The sequence below is a fragment of the Melozone crissalis genome, unplaced genomic scaffold (assembly GCF_028551555.1).
Source record: "Melozone crissalis strain CALT ecotype California unplaced genomic scaffold, PUWL_Pcris_2 ptg000081l_1, whole genome shotgun sequence".
Taxonomy (NCBI): domain Eukaryota; kingdom Metazoa; phylum Chordata; class Aves; order Passeriformes; family Passerellidae; genus Melozone; species Melozone crissalis.
Window position 1 is genome coordinate 5,705,287 of NW_026535858.1, and position 26,143 is coordinate 5,731,429.

Here is a 26,143-nt window from a genome sequence, read left to right on the forward strand (position 1 = left end):
GAAATGCGGGCGAATGAAGGAGGGACGGGCTGGGCAGCTCTGGCAGCTTTATTAAAGGAGGAATTGGTGATTTACAGCGCTGTGTTTGTATAAACACACACCCCGCCCTGCCCATTCCCAATGGGATGCTCCCACAGCTTTGGGAAAAATAAATCTCTGGACAGATGCAAACATTTCAGTGGAATAAATACCCTCATGAGGAATTACCCCTTTACCACCAGCAATGCAGCTCTCGAGGCAGCTGCAGTGACCATTGGGAATGAGTCCCTGCATTCCAAAGGATAACCCCCACCATTCTGCCTCCAACCGCCCATTTTTGGGTTTAAAACTGACTTTATAAGTACAAAAGGGAGGGGTCAGTGTCCCCAAGCCCAGGTGTCACGTGTGCTGCTGCTGCTGCTTTAGCACTTCCTGGTTTATAAAGTTTCCCGTGGTCAACCGTCCAAATTTCGGGCACAGGATCTCCTCCTGGATGTGCTTCCACTAAAGTCTCTATTTTGGACCAATTGTGGTCTTTTTTTTGTGTGAGGTCAATCAAGAAGCTTCTCCAGTGAGCATTCCGGTCATGGATCTGGGAAAACAAAAGGGAGCGGGACAGGATAACAATTAGATCTGATTTTTCACTGCCAAGTGTTTAACTAAATCCAACAATTCTGGGATAACTCCATGATCCCGCACTCCAAGTCTTAACTCAAACACAAAGAAGGCTCTTTTGCCAAATCCGTGCTGAATTTCTGGCTCTGCTGCCATGGAATGCATCCAAAATCAGCTGGAATTTCAGCACACAGGCAAAATATTGACAGGGAACCTCCTGTTCTGTCTGTGCTGTCACTTCCAGGACCTGGAGGTCTCTGGGAAGAGCCAAGCTCAGCATTTTCCAGCAGAACCCTGGGAATGTGTGAATTCCTGCAAATGTGCAGCACGAGGTTGAATAAACCATGGTGTTATGGGGCTGGAATGAGGGTTAAAGCATTGGAGACTCTGCAGTTAATCCATAAAAAAATCTAAAATCCTGAGTCCTTCCTCAAATGCTTTCAAGGAAGCATGAGGAAAAATCTTGGAGATGACAACCACCAGGAAGTGCTGTATCCAGTCACTCCCAAGGATGGTGACACTTCCCCTAGGGCTGGGAGGTGACAGGATTGGCAGCCACCAGTGGGAGCTGGCGTGCCGCTGGAGCAAAATCCCACAAAGTTCAGGAGAAGATGGTGGCTTTAAGATGGCGGCCTCAAGATGGCAGTTTTAAGATGGCGGCTCACTTGCACTGCCCTGAAACTCATCCCTAGCACAGCCCCTCCTGAGGGCTGGACATCCCCGCTGCCAGGATGGCTCTGGCAGGCTGGAGGTGGCACTGAGGAGGGGAAAGATGCCATGGGGGGGTGTCCTACCGCCACGTGCCGGCGCAGGGTGGACATGTCGGTGAAGGGCCTGTCGCAGGCGCGGCACTTGTAGGGCTTCTCGCCGGTGTGGATGCGCTGGTGGCGCCGCAGAGCTCCCTGCTGCGTGAAGGCCTTGCCACACTGCTCGCAGAAATAGGGACGGGTCTCTGGGAATGACAGGGACAGCAAAGAGTTAGGGGCACTTAGGAGAGAGCAGCTGGCTCTTCCCTGGAAGTGTCCAAGGCTGGATGGGGCTTGGAGCAAGCTGGGAGAGTGGAAGATGTGGAATGAGATGACCCCTAAGGTCCCTTCCAAATCCCAACCATTCCATGATATATATTTCCCAATACCTGCCAAGGCTACTCTGTAACTCCATCCTCTACTCCAAATTCATTCAGCTGCACACTCCAGGCCTCAGTTTTCCAGGACACCACCCAACGCTCCCACGAGCTCTGCTTCCCAACGGAATTTCCATCCTTGGAGGTGTCCAAGGAATGCCTGGAAGTGCCACTCAGTGCTCTGGGCTGGTGACAAAGTGGGGATTGGTCACAGCTTGGACTCCATGACATGGGAGCTCTTTTCCAACCTCAGTGATTCTGTGATCCCCTAATTCAGCAATGGGCTGGAATGTCCCCATGCACACTGGGAAGTACCACAAAGCCACCATTCCTTTTCCCAGCCTTGGAATTACCTGCATGGACGTTGCTGTGCTGGGCCAGGGAGGCTCTGAGTCCGAAGGCTTTCCCACAGACCTCACACCTGTAGGGTTTGGCTCCCAGGTGACAGCGCTTGTGGCACTTGAGGTACTCGTTGGTGGCAAAGTGCTTCCCGCACACGTCACACCTGAAGAGCCGCTCTCCTGAGGGAAGAGAAACCAAACGTTGGGAATTCTCCCAGGGGAATTCTGTCCTTCAGAATCAGTCTGCAAATCACAGAATTCAGGCTGGAAAAGACCTCCAAGGTCATCGAGTCCAACCAGTGCCACATCCAGCTGTCCCCTGAGCACATCCAGGCATGGGGACTCCATCCCATTCCAATGCCTGATAACCCTTTCCATGAAGGAATTCTTCCTGATATCCAACCCGAACCTCCCCTGGCACCACTTGAGGACATTCCTCACATCCTATCACTTGTTCCTTGGGAGCAGAGCCAAATTCCCCTGGCTCCCATCAGGGAATTGTGGAAGGCAACAAAGTCCCTCCAGAGTCTCCTTTTCTCCAGGCTAAAAGTCCTTCTATCCCTATGAATTCCTTCCTGGTACTTGGATACTCTTCCATGAGTTAAAAAAAAAAAAAGGGAAAAAAAAGAAAAAAAAGGGGGCATTTATTTCATTTCTCACCAATAAAACAGGAAAAGGAGGGGAAAACCACCTGGGATATTGAATTCCCACCTGTGTGTGTCCTTTTGTGGCCAGTGAGTTTTCCTTTGTCGGCAAAGGAAGCGCCGCAGTCCTCACAAATGTAGGGCTTCTCCCCAGTGTGGGATCTAATGGAGAGAAAACACCAAAGATCAGTAATTAATTAGGTCTTGATCCCTAAAATACTGGATTTGAAACGATGCTTGGGTTTTAAATGTAGTGGGAAAAGGAAATTCTGCTCCCTCAGAAAACTGTTTCCAGGTACAGGTGCTACACTCCAGGAGTAAAACTCCCATTTAAAATTTACCTTTTAAAATTCAAAATTCCCATTTAAAATTTACCTTTTCATTGCTTTCAGGCCCTAAAAAATCCATCTTTTTTTCCCAGACAGCTCAGAGCATGGGAAAGGAGAAAGAAGGGGAAACAACAGAAAATGACAAAGAATCAGAAAAATCTGAGCATAATCTTAACTTATTCCAACCCAAACAGGATGATGTCCAAAATCATTCCTGATTTTGAGCTGTCAGGACAAAAGATTATCATCAATCTTGCTCTGGAGAAAGATGGGAAATTCCATGGGATGATTCACCCTCTCCTGGGAAAGGGCACATCCACACAAGACACCACCAGGGAACAACTCATCCCATCAAGCTCCAGCTGAGCAGCGCAGATTTGGAGTTGCACACGGAGAAGAAATCCCATGGCAATTCCTTGCTCTGAGGGCGAGCACTGCTCAGGGTCTGTTTCTCCAGGATCCCTGACTCACTCTTCATCACTGAGGGCCACTGTGGGATTTTAGAGTCTGTCCCAAATGACGGATATTCCGTGCAAGTTTGGACAGGGTATCCATGTCGAAATCCCGACCATGAGAGATGCAATGTGGAGCCAAAGCCTTTGCGTAAGGGAATTAATCACGGACCCCACTGAACCCGATATCCCGGCATATAAGGGGCAAGGAATGTGCATGCCTGGAATCTGACCTGGTATGGATCTTGAGCTGGGAGGGCTGAGCAAACCGGGAGTGACACACGCCGCACTCGTAGGGCTTCTCTCCGGTGTGTGTCCGCATGTGGAACACCAGCGCCGTGCGGGAGCTCAGGATCTTGCCGCACACGGAGCACAGCGGCCGCTTGGCCCTGCCCTCGTGCTTCCGCATGGAGTGAGTCCTCACATCCCGCTTCCTCTTGAAGGTGGCCTGGCAGAGGCTGCAGGAGAACCTCCTCTCGTCGCTGTGCACGCAGGCGCGGTGCTCCTTCCAGCTGGTGTAGCTGGCGAAGGCCTTGCTGCACACCTCGCAGCGGTACACCTTGCCAGGCAGGCTCTGGTGCACCTCCCGGCAGTGATCCACGTATTTCTTCCGCGAGACAAACCGCTCCTGGCACTTGTCGCACTGGATCACGTAGATGGATTTCTTGTTGGCCACGCTTTTAGTGGCCTTCTTTAGTTTAAATCCCTGTTCGGGTTCTTTGCTGTCCTTCTCTGTTGAGGCTTCATCCTCATCCTCCTCCTCAGAACATTCCTCGTTGTGCCTGCTTCTTTCAGCTTCCGAGTATCCTGTGTTATAGTCTCCCTGCTCCTCGCCCTTCACACTCATTCCACCTTCATCTTCATGCCCTCCTTCAGCTTCCTGGGATTCCTCTTGCTTGCTCCTTTCTGCTTCAGCAATTGATGAATTCCCGGCATCTTCCTCACACCCTGAGGTTTCTGGTGTCCCATCCCAAGTCTCTCCATCGGGATCTTTGTCACAGCTCGTGGGGTTTGGGCCATGTGTGGGTGGAACCACCATCCAGTAGACAGGCAGGAGTTTCCTCTCTTGCCCAGACTCATGGGTTTTCCTGTTAAAAATGGAGGACAACTTCCATTAAGTTTGATTTAAACTTATTAATTGTTTAATTGTTCTAATTCAGGCCTTGGGGGAAGAGTCCTTTCCTTTGAATTGTTCCTTCCACCATTTAAGAAATTTCCATCACGTTTGGAAAGCCTGAAAATAGAGAGATTTTGGGAAGAGTTGGACCAGATAATTAAAGAAAATTAAAATGTCTCAGTTCATTAAGATCTGTATGTTTCACGTGATCAGGAATGTAGGACGGACTTTTCCTCCCAGGCCATGAAATTATGGATTTAAACAAAAAGAAATAGAGATTAAATGCCCAGATAGAGACACAAAATTCCTCCTTAAAACCCCAAATCTGAGGATTCCAAGGAAATCCGGTTGCACAAGTCCCCCTTAATCCAATGGGAAATTGCACATCTAGGAGACCTCCAACCACTCATCCGCACTGCAGGGCCAAGTAAAAAATTTCAACACGCTTTGAGTCAGCTCCAAGGAATTCTGGAACTGAGTCAGGGAGGACTCCAGGAATGATTTACCCTGGAATCCCAGGGAAGGGCATTCCCAGGAATGCTGTACCTGAGGTGGGAGGTGTAGGCAGCCCTGTGGGTGAAGCTGGCGGGGCAGCGCTGGCAGCGGAAGGGCCGGTCCCCAGTGTGTGTCCGGATGTGCACGGCCAGGCCGCACTTGGAGCTGATGGCCTTGTCACAGTAGGGACACTCCTGGGATTCCTGCTTCCCCTCCTGCCCCCTGTGGAGGGAATGGCCATCCTTGTTTTCCAGGGTGGTGATATCCACACCCAGCCTGGCTGGGGAATGTGGCTTGTTGCACTTGGGCTGCTTTGCCGGCCTGGATTTTGGGGCTGGAAAAGCTGTGGCCTCCTGCTCCAGGTCTCCTGCTTGGCCTCCAATGAGCTCATAGCCCGGCAGCAGCTCCTTGTGTTTCTGCCTATCCCAAAGTTTCCTCTGCATGGGAATTGCCACAACCTGGGAAGAGTTCCTGGGGTTCTCCTCTTGCTGGATACAAGGCCACTGCGATCCCCTGTTTTCACCCCTCTGCCCTTTCAGGTGCTGGCTCAAATCCAAGCCCTTCCTGCCCTCTGCCTTCACTTCCTCACAAATATCAAGCAAATCCTTGCATTCCAGCCTTTCTGCTATTTCCTTCATCCTCTGGAGTTTTCCCGCCTCGATCTCCACCTCTGCTGTGTACACAAACTCCAGGAAGGAGGTGAACTCCTCGGTGTAGATGTCCTGCAGAGTCACCGTGCACTTCTGAGTGTCCAGCATCTCCTGGTGCAGGAAAAGCCCCTTGAAGTAGTTGCTGGAAGCTGCCAGGACGGCTTTGTGAGCCAGGAATTCCTCCTGAATTCCCAGGTGCTGGGTGAGGACCGTCACGTCGCACAGGTGCCCAAGCCGGTACAGGGAATGCAGAGCCCTCAGGAGGTTGGGAGCAGCAACCTTGGACTTCATCAGGATTTTCTTCTTCTCCATCCTGCCAGAAGAAACAGAAAAACGTTGGAATGATTTTTCCTATCTTTCCATTCAAGCCCAGTGGAATTCCATGCCCTAATTCCTTGTTCACCCTTCACAGGTGGAATTGTAGAACCACTGAGATTAGAAAAGATCTCCAACCTTTGATGGAGCACTGCCACCTGAACTAAACCATCTCCCAGGAGCAGGAAATTGAGGGACTATGGGCAAAAGAGTGTTTCTTAAATTCTACTGGAAAAGGATTGCTCACATCCACATTCCTACTGGGTAATTCCCACAGCCAGCAGGGTTCTCTGCAACGCTCCCAACCCAACACCTGCCAACCATTCCCACATGGAGACACAACTCTAGCACAATGGAAGCAGTGCAGATCCCGAGGTTCAGCTCCAAAATCCACAGGAGCTTCCAGCCCATCTGCTGCCTCCATGTTTTCCAGCAGGAAATCCTGGTTTGTGTGCAGTGCTTAGAGAAATCAATGAGAGCAGCACGTGCTAATTTCCTGCTGCTCCTTTGCGAGATTCCCATCTGCGATAAGATCCCGATCCGTGCTCCCACAGGAGTTCCTCTAACACCAGGATCTGACATGGAGCCTGATGGGAGAGATAAATTCCAAGATCACCTCCGAGTTCAGCTGCTTCTGGATTAAACCCCCCCAGCAACTGAGGCATCTTTCCACAAATCCATCAATTCCCACCATTTTCTCCTTCAGAAAAAACCCTGAGATTTGCATTTTCTGCTCCCATTTGGAAGCTGATCTTTAGTTTTCCAAAGTGCTGCTGAATCCTTAAGTCTCCAAAACACTCACTCCAAGGATTTAAACAAAATCCCCATTTCCTCCTCATTTTATGAGTTTGTTTGTAACTTCTTTCCAGCCTTTTCCCTGGCAGTTTGCGAATAAGTACTTTAAAAATGTGCACACGTGTGCAAGATTTGCAGAAAGCATAATTAATCCAAGAGATTATTTGCAAAGACACTTTAATTGCAGCAGAACTGATGCAAAACTCAAACCATATTTCAATTCAATTACAGAGTTCCTGATGAGGAATTGGAATCAGCGCAACTGGAACTGGTACAATTCCTTTAAAAAATAAAGCCCAGCAGTGGCCTGAATCTATGAGAAAATATTTTTATTTGTATATTTTTATAATGTCCATTTACCTGCTGGAAAAATTTCTATTTTATGCACCTGAAATCTTCATTTATGAAGATAAATCTTCATTTATGATGTTTCAGAGCATCCCTATTTATCGTTCAGGATCAATCTCCATTTACCCCCCAATCTGTATTTATTCTCCAGGAAAATCCCTATTTATGCTCCAGGAAAGAAACCAAACCAAACCAAACCAAAAAACCAAACCAAAACAAAAACAAAACAAAACCAAACAAACCTACACAAAAAAAACACACACAAAAAAAAACCCAACAGAAACAAACCAGCACTCAATTTGCGCTCCAGTAAAACCTCCATTTATGCTCCAGAGAATTTCCATTCTCCCTCCAGCAAACTGCTGGCCAAATTCCTCTGAAAGTCCTAAAGTTTGGGGTTTATTTTGAAACACAGAGCACTTGGATTTCTCCCTGCCCACGTTACCTTCGGGACACCCCTGCAAAGGCTCCTCCTCCGAGGAATTCAAGGCTGGCCCAGCACCGGCGCTCACCATCCTTCGGGAATGCCGCCGTGCCGTGCCGCTCCTTTTACCGCTGGCACAGCCGGGATCATTTTCTAGATTTTGAATGCAGCCACAAGGTTTTTATCCGTAGATGTGAAGCGCTGCGAGGAAAGCAGAGATAGGGAATGTTTATCCCAGCGGCAGGCTCAGCGCTCCGGGACACGAGGGGTCACCTGTGCGCTTCCGGAGGCGGCAGCAGCCGGGAATCGCCTCCCGCCCGGCAGCAGCAGCCCAGATCGCTCCCGCCGCTCCCGGGGGTGATTCCCGGTGCTCCCGGACGCCATCCCGAGGGTCCCTCCTGGCCCCGGCCCGCCCTTACCCCGCCGCCGCTGCCTCCGCCGGCTCCCGCCCGAAAGCGCCATGGCGGCCACGGCCTCAGCGCCTCAGCGCCGCCGCCATTTTGAGTGAGGGCAGGGCGTTCCCACACAACTGGGGAAACTGGGGAAAAAACCTTTAAATCGTGCCTTAAATCGACCCGAATCCCTCCCCCCTCAAAAAAACCCATTCGCAAAATGACCCGTTTTGGAAACAGTTTGTTTTCACTCTTTCAAAAAGTCAGGTTAAATTACCTCAGTGATGTGTGTCCTCAGTTTGCTGGGGCAGCTCCTCGTGCTCTCCCAGTGAGGATACTGGGATATCCATGAGGGTACTGGGATATCCATTGTGGATACTGGGATATCCATTGTGGATACTGGGATATCCGTGAGGATACTGGGATGTCCATTGTGGATACTGGGATATCCGTCAGGATACTGGGATGTCCGTTGTGAATACTGGGATATCCACTGTGGATACTGGGATATCCATGAGGATACTGGGATATCCACTGTGTGTACTGGAAGATCAGTGCCTGTGAAAAACGCCAGCATAACTTTCTAACATCACACATATAATATTAATTTTAATATTTGCAAAAAGCCAATCATAAAATATGCATTTTTCACACTGCCAGAGTTAAGAGAGGTGTTTATATAAACCAGTACAAAGCTCTGAAATTTAGTGGGGTAAATCCGGGATTAGGACAAACACAAGGTCTCCCTGTTTCTTCCCACTGGTGATCCCATATTCCTGTCTGTTATCACATAAAATAATTTAAAGGTGGGCTACCAAGCACTTCCAATTTTTTTCCAAGATAAATTCCTCTTTTGAAGCATTTTTTCCCACTTAAATGCAGGTTTTTAAGTCTTCACATTTTAACAGCTTGAAAAAATGTTGGATGACTGTAATTCCCCGAGGAAATGTAAAATAAATTCCTTCATAAAAAAATAAATCAGGAAAGGCAGACATCTGTGTTATCCACGTTTTCAATTCTGATTATTTTGTTTGTAGCCAGGGAATGTTTCTATTGTCCAGACACAGCTCTTGAAGCAGGAAGAATGAGCAGCAATATGAGTGATCCATGTTGAAAATGTCAGGATAATATTCCTGTATCTTCGCACGAGGGAATGGTGTTTGCTTTTCCTTTATCGGAAACTTGCGTGCTCGGCAGCTCTCACCCAGAGGAGCTGGGAAGCTCTCAGCCAATTTAGTCTGAATTCCACAAGGATGGAGGGAATTTCTGGATACACTGCTGGGCTGTATCCATGTGTCCATCCCAGGAGGGATTTTCCCAAGGCTGGATTTTGCTCTGCTCTTTGCCACCAGTTTTGTTTCTCAGGAGATTCACTTGATTCTCCAAATGTTCCATGCGCTTGGATGTACTTCAGGGGTTCTCTAGAACCCATGGAATTCTCCATGTCTCTCCTGTGGGGAGAGAGAAGGAACAGCATCATAGCTGCTCTTTCCCAATCCCTAATTTTGCAATTTCAACAGAAGGGATGAAACACGTGGGAGGCAGCTGTGAGAGATGCCAGTCCCAGGTGTCCTGTGGTGGGTGAAGAATTCCAGGCGCCGGGATGGCGAAATAAAACAACCTGTTAAGCCAAAACAACAAAATCCAGGAAAGAATTGGAGCCTGGGAACTCAGATTTTATCTGGGCACTTCCCTTGGTTGGGAGTGGAGAAATACCATAGGTTTTGATCGTGGTGACTAAAACCAGGAAAAGGGGGAAAACTGGGAGTTGGCTCTGCCAGTCAGGTTCTGCTTCTGATCCATTTGCTGTTTGTGGCTCAAGGTCAGCCAGGACATCTCCAGCAAAGCAAGGGATGAAAGTGTTCCCAAATCCCAAGTTCCTTCCCCCTGCAGCACAGCAGGAAGCGGCGCCAGGGCATTGGTGATTTTGGCTCTTCCCAGCAAAGCTAGGGGACATTTTGGAGCCCCCCAGTGAAACATCCGTGTGTGTATTCCCTGGATGGATATCCCTTCCTTACAGCTCCACCAGAGGATGCTGCAGGCTTCGGAAAGAGCTGCCTGGACTGTAGCCCTGCTCATCCCCTTAATCCAGAGGAATCCGGCCATGGATATCAACCATGGCACTGCAGAGAGAGCTTCCAAAAGCCTTTTCTCAGGAGCCAAGCAAACCTCCATATCATGTGTGAAGCAGGGACAGAGCTTTCAGCATGGGCTAAAAATGCAGATTCCAGAGAAAATACTGATGGAAAGCACAGAGCAGCCCTTGCTCCGTGTGTCAGCACCGAGCTCTGCTTAGCCTCTTGTCCTGTTCTCCATAAGAAATCTTGGCATGGAATCGTGCTACAAATCAAACATCTCATGATTTCTCCCCCTCATGTTCAGTCTCAAGGAGAAGGAGTTCTGTGTATCCTGGCAGAATGCTTCCAAGATACCGGTGTCACTTGAAAAACACAGGAATTGAGGGAAGTCAGTGTGTGTTTTGTCTGAAAAGGAAGATTTTAGAATCCTAAAAACCAACAAAGTTTAGTTCTCACCAAGGTTCTGGTGGGAAAAATCTGAACACCAGAGCAAACCAAGGTGGAATAGGAGAATACCTTTAATACCAGCAAGTCCAGCCATCAAATTCCAAGATCGTGGAATGGTTTTTGTTGGAAGGGACCACAAAGATGATTCAGCCCCACCCCCTGCCATGGGATACCTACCACTGTCCCAGGGTGCTCCAACCTGGTTTTGGACACTTCCAGGGATGGAGCAGCCACAACTTCTCTGGGAAACCTGTGTCAGGGCCTCTCCACTCTCACAGAGATGGATTTCTTCCCAATATCCCATCTATCCCTGCTGTCTGGCAGTGTCCAGTTCCTCTTGTCCCATCATTCCAGGCTCGTGGAAATAATCTCTCTCCATGTTTCTTGTAGCTCCTTCAGGTCCTGGAATGCCGCCTTTGGGTAATCCCAAAGCTTCTCTTCTCCAGGCTGAACACTTGGAGCTCTGGGAAACCAACGACTTTCACGGATAAAGGAAAGGCGATCAATGAATTAAGTAAAATATAATTAAATAAAAAAATAAATAACAAATCAGTTAAAAGTCCTTTTCACCCCTCTGTGTTCCCTGGGGTTATGGAGCGAACACTTTGGATGCCAACTCCATGTCCCTGATGTGGGGACACATCCAAGAGTCACTGGAAGGGCTCCCACCAAGGTCAAGACCCCAGTTTGGGAAGGTTTCTCTGGAATGAACTTGGAGCCAGCTCAGCAGCACCCTGGGCATGAAGGAACACAGGATTTTGGCTCTGGGCTGTGAATTCCGGACGTTCCCTTTAATTTTTCTTGGGATCTCATTCCTGTGTTAGTGGTGTTTGTGATAGGATGTATTCCCACAGCTTCAGGGGAAGAGGGAGTGGGGCTGCTTTAGGATTCATTCCCTGCAATCCTGACCCTACACTCCTGACAAGTGATGTGTTAGGGTGATGGAAATCCAAATTTTGGGAGTGTATCTATGATGTTTTCCTTCTGGCACAAAATAAATCCTCAGCACAGCTCATTTACTTGTTTATCACACATTTTTAAGCTCTTGGCACTTTGCAAAATGCTTTTCCTTCTTCTCCCAAATATTTTAACCCCTGCTAAACTGTGGGCACCAAACCCAGAAGTTGCCTCTGGAAGCAAAGGATTTTCCATCATTGTCCATGGATACTGAAGGCCTGATCCATGTATTTTTAACTCCTTAACACTCCCCAGTCAAGCCCAAATTGAAATTGTTTTAATTGATTTTTAAATAGTTGAGTTCTGGTTGAACTTTGAAATAGGTGAGTCTGGGGGCTATGGAATATCCTAAAGATCCTGTTTCCCCGTCTGGGGTCTGGAAAACAGGTGGATAATGTTTAGTCTCCAGCTAATGGACAGGATGTTAACGCTTTTCCCGCTTGGAAAGGAGCTGCCTCCTGTTTAGTTACAGTTCAATATAAAACAAATATTCCATTAGCAATAGGAGGTAGGGAGGAAAATCCCTTTTTTTGCCCCCCTCTTCTCCACAGGGTTCCTTCCAACTCAATATTCCGCCATAAAGCTGTACGGAATGGAGAAGATCCCAGGGAGTAAATTCAGATTAGCACCTTGCTGCCAGCCAGAAGAAATCCAGCAAAACAACCCCCAAAGTTATTCCTAATGGCAAGAAAAGAGGGAATTCCTGACAGATTTACGCTCCTGGTGTTCCAAGACTCCGATTAAAAGAGCTGCTGATTTCATGGAGGTGATTCCGGACAAATTCCAGCTGATCCCAGCTGTTCACCAGGGAAAAAGATAAGGAAAATAAATCTAAATACATCAGATTAAGTGGTGTTTTTCCAGCAGCTGGCTGTGTTTTTCCCTTGTTCCCCAGAAAGCAGCATTCCCTTGCAAGATCCCAAACTTCATGTCCTCCTACAGAAGCCTCTTGACTTTTAGCCACCAGAATTATCCCAAATTTTTTTTTTTAATGTAAATATCTGGCTTCCCAGCAATAATATTTTTCCCTCAGTGTTTATTTTTCCTTAGTGCTGAGCGCTCACCGTGGTTTGTGAATCCAAATTATTTGGGGGACAAGCAGGAATCTCAGTTTATATCTGCGTCCTGAGCCCTGAGTGTTTTCAGGGAGAGTATTCCTGCCTCCAGGTGCTCCTGCAAGGATGAGAAAATGCCCTTTTTTCGTCCCAGTTTGGGTGTGGAATCTTGGCACAGGAATGGCTAAACATGGAAGGAGCAGCTGCCTGGAGAAACAAACACCTGGCAAAATATTTTGGGGAATTTCAGGATGAGTCATCCTGGGCCTTGCTGGGGAAGCTTGGCCCCAGCTGCAGCTCGGGAGGTTGCCTTTAGTTCCACAGAATCCCATGGAATTACTGAGGATGGAAAAGACCTCCAGGATCATCGAGTCCAACCTGTCACGCAGCCCAGGAGTGCCACATCCAGGTATTCCTTGGACTCCTCCAGGGATGGGAATTCCAAACCTTTCTGTGCCGTTCCAATCCTTAACAGCCGATTCCATGAAGAAATTCCCATCTGCCGTCATCTCTTATTCCATCCAGGCCTGTTCCAGAGTTCCAAATGTCCCTGGGTGATTCCAATGCTACCATTCCATTCCATTAAGAAATTCCCATCTCCTTCATCTCTAGGAATTCAAGGACACTTCCAGGAGTGAGCCTCCAAACCTTCCCAGGCAATTCCAACCCTTTTTATCACGAAATTCTCGTCTGCTTTTATCCCGTTCCAGAACTGCTCCAGGGATAGGAACTCCAAACTTTCCTGAGCAGTTCCAATGCTAACACCCCATTCCATTAAGAAACTCCCATCTGCCTTCATCTTATTCCATCTTTTCTCCTTTCAGCTCTCCTGCTTGGAGAAGGCCTATGCCAAGATCCATCCCCGCAAAGCCGATGGAACGCCAGGAACTCATCCCAAGCCAAGTGTCCAAAATCATTAAAATCCCAATTAATCCCTTTTGATCCATCACCAGCGCGGCCATTAGGCACGGTCATTAAGCTTCAAGCTGCAGAGTGAGACTTGCATGACCATGAGGGTCATGCCAGCCTTTGGGATAAAAGTGTGGATTAGGGATTTCTGGAGGAGGAGGAGGATTTGCTGAGTTTTCCCACTGCTAATTTTTCAGCTTTGTGCTTATCCCTAATAATGATCACAATAATTATCCCAATTAATTTCAGGAATGGCTTTTGGGACCATGTCCACCTTCAAATATACAAACATCCATCTCCAGAAGTGTTCCCAGACCAACCACTCATCTTTAAAAGGAATATTTTCCCAACTGGGATTAAAAAATTCATATTTGTAGGGAGCAGTGGGGTTGGGAATGGCCAGATAACCTTTGGAAAAGCAGCAGGAATGGCTTTGGGTCAGGCCATGAACTCTTTGTTAAAGCATCTGCTTTTACTCTGGGATATTTGATGATTGCCAGGAATTCCAGGGATGGAGGAATGCCAAGGTGGATAAAGGAAAAGTATCCCTTTGGATGGAGCTGGGGTTCCAAACCCCAGAACGTCCTGCCCCAATTTTTCCCATCTGGATTCATTATCCCTTATAAACTGGGAGTGCAGGGAAATAGGAAAATGTTGCTGCAAGCACGGAGAAGGCTCCAAGTGTGGAGGAATTTTCTGGGATACCCACAGGCAAGGCAAACTCCAGCACTGAAAAGGACGGATCCAACCTTTGGGACCTTCTCTTCAGGGAAAACACATTCCATAGGAAATTATAGCAAACAAAAACCTGGGAGCTGGACATAATGGGGCACCTCATTCCATCTAAAATTCCTTTACTTTTCCGTATGGGAATCACAACTGCAGATACAGGGTACCCACCAACATTCCAAAGGCTGGTGATTTTATGGATCCGTTTTTATAGGTCAGAGGGATCCATGGAGTCAGGAGGTTTTCCAGCAGCTGGAGAGTTGGCTCCAGGTTATCCCAAAAATCTGTTGGGAGCACCGGGATGGCTGCAGTGGGATTGCCAAGCCCAGGCTTGCATTGGAAGCTGGAAGAACATCCCAAAATATGATGGATCTGTTTTTTTACTGCCTAACTGCTCCCAGGCATGTGAACACATGGAACCCCATCCTTGGAAAAAATAAAAATAGGAAAACAGGTTGGAGCCTGAAAGTGTCAGGGAAAAATGTGGGAGAGACAAGGGAAGGAAGCCAAAAGGAAGGGAAAAAAGATCCCAAATTCCTTAAACGTCATTTTTAGGTCCATGGATCCGTGTCCAAGGATCCATGCTCATCCAGGAGATGCTGAGGATGCACATTTCCAGCTTCCCAAGGGAGCAGGCTGTGGAAAAGTTCAGGAGTGAATCTGTGTGATTCCACAAATACTTTCCTCTCCAGAGCAAAAGTTGGGAATTCCGGACACGCACCTGGAGCTGGGATAGGAGCAGGGAGCCGTTTATAGGCCCAGAATTCCCAACTGCAATGCCAACATCCGAGCTTTCCTGCCTTTTCCCGGAGCTGGGACAAGGTCACTGTGGGCTGAGCCATGAGGATCAGGTGGGAATTTTGTTCCTCTGGAAAATGGGAGTGTATGGGAAGGAAGTAGAAGCTCAGAACTCCAGAATTCCAAGGACAAGGTGCAGGAGCTGCCCCTGGCATGGAGCGGCTGGGAATGGAGCACAGGAGGGTGCCTTGGCATCTCTCCCTTCTTCTCAACATTCCCAATAAAGGTGGAAAAGCCACTTTGGTTATTTTGGTGGGAAGAGAATTCCAAGAGGATCTCCACACCTTGCTCCTTCCACAGGGGCTGCTCATTCCAAGCCTGGCAGCTCCACGCAACCCAGGATAACCCCTCCTTATCCAGGCTTTGGAAAAGTAAAGTTCGTCCCAGCTGGATAGCACTTCTTGGGGATTCTTGTGCTGACACATCCCATCCCAGGGGTTCACATCTGGGACACTCATGGATTCATCACCTCACCCCTGAGTAATCCCAAATTCGCATCCAGGCGGGAATGACGGTGGATCACGTGTGCCGTGACGGAGGAGGCAGATCTCTTCTGGGGATCCGTGTTCCCTGGGGCTTTTCCAGTCCTTTCAAGCTGTTCCCAGTGAAATGTTGGCAGGAGCCAGAGTTTGCTCTGACGGAAAGAGGCTGTTCCCTCTAATCTCCCTTTCCCAAGAAACTGCTCCGGCCATCCCAGGGCATTCCAAGCAGGGAATGACCGCCAGACCCTGCTGGGTCCAGCAGCAGAAGCTGGAACAGTTCCCTTTGGAAAAGCAGGATGAGGATGTGGAGCTCATGGTAAGGAGCCCTGTTCTTGCTGGGATCCCGGCTGGAGCAAGCAGGAGAACTGGGAATGACCTCACCCCACTGTGCTCATGGAATCCAAGAGCTCCTTACCATGGCAACAGAGCCGGGACCAACTTGGGATTTTTCCAGCGGCTCCGGGTACATTCCAGGCTGTTCCCACAGGGAGTTTGGGCTCCTCAGTTTGGCATCAAGACCTCCAGAAGAGGAGGGAATGAAGCGGGAAGTACAATCCCTAAAATCCCACAGAACTGGGAAGAACAAGTAACTGCTATTCCCAGGAAACAGCTGGAATACCTGGAGAGCAATTCCAGGGGGAAAAATGGATCCCACCAAAAGAAACCACTCACTCCTCATCCCTTGAGCTGTGGCTGTTCGATCCTGGATGGATCACACCAGGATAGGGTGGATTCTCTAGCTTTAGAGAATGGCTTTTGGAATCCAGGTGGGAGTGTTTCAACATCAGCATTCCCACTCGGAGCCAGAACTGACAGGGAAATTTATAGTCTGAATTCCATAGCAGATCAGTGTGGAATGCTACGGATTTGGAAATAAAGATTGGGAAATCAGGCAGGGGAAAGCTCAGAGGAAAGGTGGTGCCAGCACTGCACATTCCTAAAATCATCGGCTGAGCCAGTGGGTGCCACTTTTCCATCTCTTCCTGTTAAAAATCCAGGAGATGGTGCCTGGTTCCAATCCTGCCAAGGCATAGTTCAAAGGGAGCAATCCTGGTTAGCTGCTGGGAATTCCCATATCCAGGTAACACAGTGGGAAGAGGAGCCATGGATGCTGTGGCAATGCTGGCAATAAACCAACCAATCCCATTTATTTGGGATCAAATCCATCCCATCTCTTTTCCCTCTGTTTCTTTGCAGCAGGATGAGAATGACATTCCCATTATTTTCCAAGTTGCCCCACTTCCAGTTCATGCTTCCCACTTCCCTAGGGATGATATTGGCTCTATCCAGCTCCGGCTGCCCTGTTGGGGTATCCCAATAGCTGCCTATCCTTCCCAGCTTTTCCAGGGAATTTTGGAAAACCCACACCAAACCTGGGGTGTTTAACTGGGAAACGAATCAGCTCCAGTGGGATAAATTAATGGGAAGCTTGGCCTTGGCACAGCACATTCCTTGGGGAAAAGACCTCCTGGAGCTGAAAGTATCCAGCTGGGATTTCAGTTGAAGCCCTCAGAAAATCACAGGAGGATTTGGGAATGGGCTCAGCCTTTAGGAACAAGCTCCTGGGGTTTTTTTGCCATGGATTTTTCCTTCAATCTTGTGCATCCAGTGTCTCATTCCCTGCAAAACCAGGGAGGAGGGAATGTTTACCCAGTGATGTCAGTGAAAAGCTGCCTCCAGCTGGGATCTGGCCTGCAGGTGGCCAGGAGGGACAAGAATCCAAGGATTTTATCCCTCTGGAAACATCAGCCCTGCTCAGAGCATCTCTGGTTCCTCCCCACCTTTCTCCTGCTGCTCCTTTCAGGATAACAATGGCAGGATCCAGATGCTTATCCGCAGGGCTCTTCCCATTTCCACGCTGGCCTTCACCAAATTCCATGGGGAGGTCCGGAAGCAGCCAGAGATAACCCGGCAAGCTGGGCTGGCTCCCCGGGAAAGGTAAAACCCTTGGAATTACAGCAGGGCAGGGAGCACCTGGAACAGGATCCCTAATTCCTTTCCAACATGGGAATGTGGCCGTAATTAACCAGTGAAATCCCGTCTTGGGAGCTGGACAATGGGTCCCAATCCATGTTTTTTGTGGCTGTTTCCATTTTCCCAGTACTGCACCAAAGCCCCAGAATTCCCTTTGCTCCATCCATTCCCTTTCCATAGGCAAATCCAGCACTGTGTGCCCACAGCCATGGCATGGAGGAGGATCCTGTGGAAACACCAATAAATAATGTTGGAAAAGAGGGAAAATTATTTTTAAACCTCTAAGGAAGCATTTTCTTCCCTGTTTTCAGGGTAAAAAAAATCACCTTGGAGCTGGGTGTGGAATCAAGGTAAGATTTTCCTCTGGCTGTGATTCCCTGCCCAGCATCCCAGGGAATTTTCCCTTTGTGTTCCCTTTTTTTCCCTTGCTGAGGCAGGGAAATTCCAGCTGAGGCAGTCCCAGCTCCGGCCCATCCCTTGGCAGTAGCACCCACCTCCTGTGGAGCCGCGATAAGGAGGGAAAGGAGCAGCCTTGGGACACGTTCTCCAGCCAGAAAACTCTGCCCAGCCTTCCCAGCCCTTATCTTTATTGCCCACATTCCTAACAATCCCAAGTTTTATTTACAGAGCTCTCATCCCCAAGGTTATGAGAAGCTCTGGGCGCATCCATGGGCTGGATCCAAGGTGAGGATTGACAGCAGTGCAATTCCAGCAAAAATCACAGGATTGATCCTCCCTGCTCCGAAGGCAGCTGGGAGCAGGGAGGCAGAGCTGGGAGCCTCTGGAAAAGTGCTGATGTTTTCCTGCCTTGCTGGGACCCTCCCAGCAGGAAATTGGGCATTGTACTGGGAGCGCTGAGTTTTCCGGACAAATCCTGCCAGGATCCGTGTCCTGCTCCGCCGTGAGCTGGGAGCTCTTGCCTTGGCCATGGAGGGACGCCCTGGCTTCCCAAAGCAGCTCCAAGCAAACCTCGGGATGGAGTTTAGAACCTGGTTTAAGGCAGGGATTTGATCCCTAAATTCTGTTAATCCAGCCTCTGTTATAATGGAGCGAATCCAAAGGGAGCTGCAGGTCCTGCCCCAGCGGTGGTGACCTCTGGCTGGAATCCAGTCTGGGATTCTGAGATTCTGGGAAGATCTGGGGACGTTTCCCTGGGCCACTGAGCCCTGTCCCAACACCAGAGGGATTTGGAACACATTTGGGATTGAATTCCAGCCACTTCCCAACTTCCCAGCTCACTTCCAGCTCGGTGACTCCAAATATCCCGGGGTCAGGAGCAGGGATTGATTCCCACATAAATCACCAGCACGGAGCAAAGGCCATCCCATTCCAGGAAAACCTGAGATCCTGGTGATGCTGCAAAAAGGGCAGGATTTGCTTCTTCCCAGAGCCCAAGCAAGGAATTAAAACGTTGCTTGACTTTTCTCAGGAATTGTAGAACTTGTTTTGTTTTCCTTTCCCCCTTTCCCAAATTTCCCAATACCTTAACAGCTGGTTTGCCCTGGCTCCAGCTTTTGGGATCTTGTTTTTCCATCAGTTTTCCCGTGGAATTGATAGGAGATTATTCCTCAATCCCATTAAAAATTAGGGAAGCACCCTCCAAATCCCCCCGGCAGCCCCCGGATGCAGAGCCAGCAGCTCCTGCCTTCCTCCCATTGAATTCCCAAGCAGCCTCATTTCCTTGGATAAATAGGAGGGGGAAGAGGGAAAAGAGTTAAAGTGGGCAGAACCAAAGGGAAGAAAACTTGGAGCAGCATGGAAAAGGAAAAGCATCTTGGAACTGTTCTGGAAATCCCACCAGGCTTTGCTCAGGACTGGGAATCTTTTCCCTGAAAAAAAGGAATTTTGGTGTTTTTCCCAATCCAAACCATGGAATTGGTGCACCAACATCTGGGAATAGCACAGAGATTTTCTTCCCTCCTGTTTGCCATGGATTTTCAATCCATCTGTTCCACACAAACTGTGGGAACTGAGGTCACACTTGCCTGGGCTTGAAGAGGGTGAAATGGGAATTCTTTGGGAATTCTGTCATTCCAGCAGCTCCCAGAAGGAGGTGGGATACTTCTGATCCTGCCACAGGGATTATCCTGCTGGGATAATCTTTCAATCCAACAATAAAATTCCAGTGGGAATATCCAATTTTTCTCTCTTCCCAGCCACAAACTCCATCAGCAGAAAGGAAAACAGATGATTTTTCCCTCAGAATTCCCCTCCTATCCCTGGAATCATGAGTGCTACCCCATTCCTGGGGCAAATCCAAGTCCCTGCTGGAGTCTGTCCATCTTCCTGCTTCTCTCCAAGGAGGAAGATTTGTGGGATAGAAGGAAAAACCTGGAAAAGAGCCCAGTGTGGGAAGCAGGAATGGTGATGCTGCTGGCAGGATCAGTCTGGGCTTTGCTGGGATCAGGTTCTGCTGGGAATGACCTCCATGTTTTCATGTGCTTCAAGCCATTTTCCTGCCAGTTTTAAGGAATATTTGAACGTTCAGCTCCTCTCCCTTCTGAATTTTGGGGTGTCTCCTTGGATGGAGAGAGGGGCTGGAGCAGCCACATCCCGATGTGAGTGGGCTCTGGATTTCCCAGTGGATGCCAATATTTATAATTCCCTTTTTTTAAATGGAATTTGTTCTGTGACATGATCCAGCAAAGGGATCCCACATTCCAAATGGGATCACCTGGGGGGAGAAGATTCTGGAAATATCAGGATCAGGAGAACAGTAATCCCAGGCTGGACTGGGTTGGGAATGACCCTAAAGCCCATCTCATTCCAACCGCTTTGGAAAACAAGGAATTGATTATCCTGCTTCCACTGCAGGTTGGATTTCCCCCTTTGTGGAGCCACATCCCCGGTTTTTTTGGGATGTCCTCACTTTTATCCCCCTCTCCGAGCCCATCCCAGGCCGCTGCCGTGATCCCGGGAAAGCTGGGCAGGGTCTGGAGGAGCCGCTCATCCCTTTGGAGAATCCCACCCTGCTTTTCCTTCCAGTTGTTGCCGCCCTGCCCGGGCAACACCCGGCGCTTCCCGAGCCTCGGGTGTGTTTCCAACCCTGCCTTTCCCTTCACATTCCAGAGCCACCTCCTTCCCGGGATTTGGCACATCAGCGGGAACAGCGATTCAGCGCAGCTGGGCTGGGACGGCGTTAAAAAAGCGGGAGGAAAATGGGAAAACAGGGAACAATCCTGCTGGGGGTGTTGGAAACTCTGGGACTGTGCCAGGGCTGAGTCATTCCCGGCCCTCCCAGCCCCTCCGGCCGGGAATGACATTTGGGAATGGCAGCAAAGCCCGATTGGCTCAGCGCAAGGTGGAGCTGGAGCAGCCGGAGCCAGCCCAGATCCCGCTTTAACCCCATCCTTGGTTTTTGCTGCTTGCAGGAATTTGGGAAGGACTGGAAGTCTGGATTGTGCCACAGATGTGGGAGTTCCAACAGGAGGGGGAGGGAAAACAGGCAGGGAATTCTGTGGGATGAACAAAGGGGGGAATCAATATTTAATAAGAGAGCCCGGTGCTTCCCTGCCTCTGCTCCAGGAAAAAAAAAAATGGATCTATGGATACACCTTCCTTGATCGATGTCCTAAACATCTCAAAGAAAAATGGGATTACCCAAATCCTCCATCCTGGATCCCAGTGCCTTTTCCAGACTTGGCTGTCCCCATTTCTGGGATCACAAGGCTGGGTCTTAAACTGCTTCCTTTGGAATTCTCCCTCTGGCACCACATGGCAATACAGGGATCACCTTGGATCCCCTGCTCCTGATTTTAGGTGGAAATTGGGAATTCTGTTCCCCAGAGCTCTTGTGAGCAGGGAAAACCTGTTTTCAATGGGGAAAAGGGTGTGAGACAAAGGGGGGAAAAAAGAAGGAATCAACTCCTCAAGGATCCCCTGGAATGGTTCCTTCCCATGGTAATTCAGTGTTTATTCAGGCAGCACCTGCCTATGGATACACTCCCTCTTATTTTTATTTTTATTTTTATTTGTTTTATTTTTATTTTAAATTTATTTTTATTTTTATTTTAAAATTATTTTTATTTTTATTTTATTTTAAATTTATTTTTATTTTTATTTTTATTTTAAATTTATTTTTATTTTTATTTTAAGTTTATTTTTATTTTGTTTTTATTTTTATTTTACTTTTAATTTTACTTTTTAGTTTTAGTTTTAGTTTATTTTTTTTTAATTTTTAGTTTTAGTTTCTCTTTTAGGCTGTTTTTGTTTTTGTTTTTATTTTTATTTACTCCTTAATTATTCCACCTGGAAACCAATCCTGCCACCAAACGGGATGAGCTAAAAGTGGGAATGCCCAGCAGAAAATCCCAAATTATGCCAAAAAAACCCCGTCCCAAATATCCTAAAGATGTTCCCTTTTGCTTCCAGCTTCCCACAAGGAACAGACACACAAATCCCAGTGAAAACCACACAGGAATTCCCCATCCTTAGTGAATTCTCCACTTTCTTTGCATTTTGGGGGAGAAATTTTCCCAATTTTCCTTTCCTTAGGCAACCCCTGTTTAGGGAGGTGAGTTGGAATTCCCTCAGCAACAGCAGGAGCTGCCAAATTCCCTGATGGCTCATCCTGGATGACCAGGAAATTTGGGAATGAGAGGGAATTTTGCAGAGCTGCAGCATTTCCCCCACTCTGGTTGGTCTGAGCTCCAAGTCCCAGTGCAGCCCCTCCAGATGGGTTGGATTGTTTGGAGAAATCCTGGAGTTTATTTGTGTGTGTGCTCTCCAGGTGTCCTGGTGGCATTCCAACATTAATATCCCCAAACCTCCTGCTGGAATGAAAGCAGGGAATTTGGCTTGGGATTTAATGTCCATCCTCCCCTTCATCTTCCCCCATGCCATTCCAGAGCTCCCCCAGAAATATTCCTTGGAGAATATCCTGATGGGAGGAGGGGTTCATCCCCATGGAAGCCTCTGATTGAATTTCTGTTTTTCCCTAAACTGGCTCCATCTGGAGGAGAGGTTGTTCCCACCCCACATTCCCACCCTGGACCACCCAGGACAGTCCAGTCAGCAATTCCAGGGCTCCGAACACATGAAAAAGTCAAGAATAATAAAAAATCCCTCAGATAACAAAAGAAGAGGGAAAACATCCCTTGGAGTGAGAATTTTCCCCAGGGTGATTGCCCTGTCCCCACTGGGATCTGAGGAGCTTTTCCTTCTTGGATGAAACACTTTCAGAGGCATGATTCCCACTTTTCCAGCTGCTTTCCAGCCTAATATTCCAGGTGTGCTCCACTTCTTCCACTTCCAGGAGGAAAGAATTTGGGAAGAGTGCCCCACTTCTATCCCAAAGAAATTTCAAAGCATGGATCTGCAGGGAGCCAGTGGGATTTCTCCTCCCTGGAATCCATTTGACTGCTTCCAAATGGAAACAGAAATGGAATTCCTGGTTTTAAGCACAAGATGGGATGGAAAAATGGGACAAAACTCAGGGATCATGTCCTGACTTGGCATCCAGCAAATTCCTTGGAGCTGCTCAAAACACCTGGAGCTGGCAGAGACCCCATGGAGCTCCTGGAGTTTTGTCCTGGATTTTATCTGGAGAAATACAGAATTCCTGGATTTGCTCCAGGTTGTTTTGAACTTCCCTCCTCCTCCAGCTTTAGCCTGGAAGTTGCTCCAAAGTTGGAAAAATCGTGGACAAGATAAAGGGAGGGAAGAATCCAAAATGCCAGCATGGTATGTGGACTCCAAAGAACCAATTCCCTGCTTCCATGAAAAGGAGGGAGATGCCTGGAAGGAATGGGATATTTGGGATGGGAACTACTCCTTCCTTTCTTCATTTCCATCTAGGTGGGCATTCAGCCACTCAATGAAAAAAATCATGGAATGGTTTCAGTGGGAAGGGATCTTAGTTCCTCATCTCATTCCATGGACAGGGACACCTCCCACTATCCCAGGGTGCTCCAAGCTGGCCTTGGACACTTCCAGGGATAGAGCAGCCACGGCTTCCCTGGGAATCTGTGCCAGGGCCTCCTCACCCTCCCAGGGAAGGATTTATTCCCAATATTCCATCTAAGCCTGTTCCCTAACAGCAGGAAGCCATTCCCTTTCTCCTGGCACTCCATCCCTTGGGAATAATCTCTCCCTGTTTTTCTCTTCAGCTCCTTCAGTTCCTGGGATGCCACAATTGGATTATCCTGAAGCTCCTCTTTGCCAGGCTGAGCAATTCTAATTCTCACAGTTTTTCCTCCTGGCAGAGCTGCTCCAACCCTCTGACTATCCCGGTGCCTCCTCTGGATTTGCTCCAACACTCCACGTCCTTCCTGTGCTGGGAGCCAGACCTGAATGCAGAATTCCAGGTGTGACTTCCCTGGAGCACAGGAGGAGGGATGTGAAAACCCAAACAAAGCAATTCCTTTTCCTGGCGCTTGGAATTCTGTTCCCATTAAACCCCTTCTAATTCCTGCTCCTCTACATTGCCCAAATTCCCAAAATTTTGTGTAACAGGAGCTCCCCCCCATTCCAAGAGCCTTCCCAGAGCTTCCCAGCCCCGTCTCCGTGTCCTTGTGGTGTCTCCAGAGGGAGCCGAGTTCCTCCAATTCTTTTCCCCACACAGGTGTCCCCGCCTCCGGCTCCATTGTCCCTCATCCCAGTCCCGAGATTTGTGACCGCTGGCGTCACACATTCCACGCCCTTTTCCTTCTTTAACCTCCGAGCGACACTTTTAAACCAATTCCTTCATTTTCAGCAATTTTATTATTGGTTTTAATTAGTTGTATTGGATATTCCCTTTGGTGGGAATGCTGCTCTCCAGGAGATCATTTGGATTGGATTCCTATGGAAAACCGGGGGCTATGGATGTGTTCATCCAAAGAGGGTTGGGAAAGAAAATCCTTCTAAAGTTTGGAGCCAGGACTTGGATTTTCAATGGGAGCATCCAAGAAAATTTAAGGAGTGTGGAATATTCGATAAAAATCAAAGAAGCACCAAAAATTCCCCAAAATATTCCCACATAAGTTTGGAACATGGAGATCTTCCTAAAAGTGATGGGAGGGAGCTTTCTTATCCATGAAACTCTTGGAAACAGGGATAAACCTTTTTTTTTTTAAAAAAAAACCAAAACCAAACCACTGGGAAAGGTTTTTAACTTTATTTTTTGCAAACATTCCATGAATATTCCATGGTTTTGAACAAGAAGTTCTTCCCTGGGACAGGATTCCTGATTAAACACCTTACATGTCCTAAGAAAGAACATTCCCTTAAATTCCTTGATTGTCCTGGAACGACTTTTAACATTTAAATGATATTCAAATATTTTGGGATTTCCCCCCAGTTTGGGAATATCCAGAGGAGCTTTAGTTAAAAATTCACAGATTTTGTCCAGGAAAATTTGGTTGGATATAAAAGGCCAGGTTGGGTAGTGGGAAGAAGTTGTTGGTTGGAAAATTGTGGGATCAGCTGGGTGGACAAACCATGATCCATGTTTTTCCAACAGCAGAGCCGTGTCCTGGGCTGGCAGCAGGGAACTGCTTCTGTGCTGAGCTCTCTCATTCCAAGTCCAAAATAATTCCCCCCATTCCTGGAATTCTGGATAAATCCAATTAGAAACACCATGCAGGTGGGGTTTCTCCCTCCCATTTTTTTGGGAAGTTTTTCCTCAATGCTCTGGTTTGGGAGTATTGGCTGTGGCTCCCTGAACCTTCACTCGGATGGGAGATTCCAGAAGATATCCCAGCAGTCAGGGCTTTCCCAGGAATGCTGTGCATGAGCAGGTCTGGGAATAATCCAGGGTTTTAATGGGATTTTTGGCAGCTTTTTTGTTTAGGAGGGAAATGGTTTTAATGGGAAGTGGTTTTAATTTCTCTGTTGGATCACAGCCGTTCCCTCAGGAATTCCAAACCCACCTAACCCGAGAAATCCTGGAATGGGCAGTGGATCCATGGCTGTGCCAAGCAGGAAATGACTCCCCAGACTCTCAGGGTTAAATCCTGAATCTGCTGCTGCCGGAGTGACGCTTGAGGAGAAATCCTGGGAATGCAGGGAGGGAACTGGGAGCATCCCAGCATCAAAGTCTGGAACAGCCCATTCCAGTGGGATCGTCCCTGCCCTGCTCATGGATGAGCTTTTCCAGCCCAATCCTCGAATTCCATGAGGAATCCTCATCCATGGGATGCCAGGACAGTGCTGGCTCGGGATGGCACCAGAGCCTGGCTGAGTTTAGCTCCATCCCGGTATTCCCAGGACCTTCCCACGACCCAGCTCCTATTTCAGGGCTCTTCCATCTATTTAAGGAAAGGGGAAAATGTGCTGGAATCTTTGAGCATGCGCGGGAGAGGCCGCGTCAAATATTCCCTCTTTTTTAGAGGCTGCTGTCCGCGGATCCCACGGCTTTTTAGCCGGGATGTTTTCCTTCCCCTTTTAGCAACACGTGCCTGAAAAATCTCGGCCCCTATTAGGGCTTGGAAAACTCAGCTGCTGCCGGAGGGAATAAATCAAATTCTTGGAGGGGGGAAAAAAAATAAAAAAAAAAGCAGGAACACCACAAAAATAAAAGCATAAAAGCAGTAACGCAGCGTGTCATACTCAAAACTTTGGGATGGGAGCGAGGAGCCGGCGGGAAAGGTGCTATAAATACGTATTGTACTGTTGGCTTTTTGCAAATATTGGGGTGAATGCTGTGTGTGTAATGTTAAAATAACTTTGTTTTTATTTCTGCTATTAACAAAATCTTAGAGCAGTAGGGGTAGCT

General features: G+C 48.2%; 1 protein-coding gene across 1 annotated transcript; it reads right to left on the reverse strand.

The window, feature by feature from the left end:
* Positions 1–334: 334 nt before the first annotated feature.
* On the reverse strand, positions 335–8,122 carry LOC128946390 (zinc finger protein 420-like). Its single transcript, XM_054290122.1, has 8 exons — positions 8,047–8,122; positions 7,649–7,828; positions 5,147–6,058; positions 3,717–4,571; positions 2,770–2,864; positions 2,071–2,238; positions 1,389–1,546; positions 335–571 (listed from the first exon to the last, which is right to left on the reverse strand). The coding sequence occupies exons 3-8, from the start codon at positions 6,055–6,057 to the stop codon at positions 335–337; spliced, it is 2,424 nt and encodes an 807-aa protein (XP_054146097.1). The 5' UTR covers position 6,058; positions 7,649–7,828; positions 8,047–8,122.
* Positions 8,123–26,143: the final 18,021 nt, after the last annotated feature.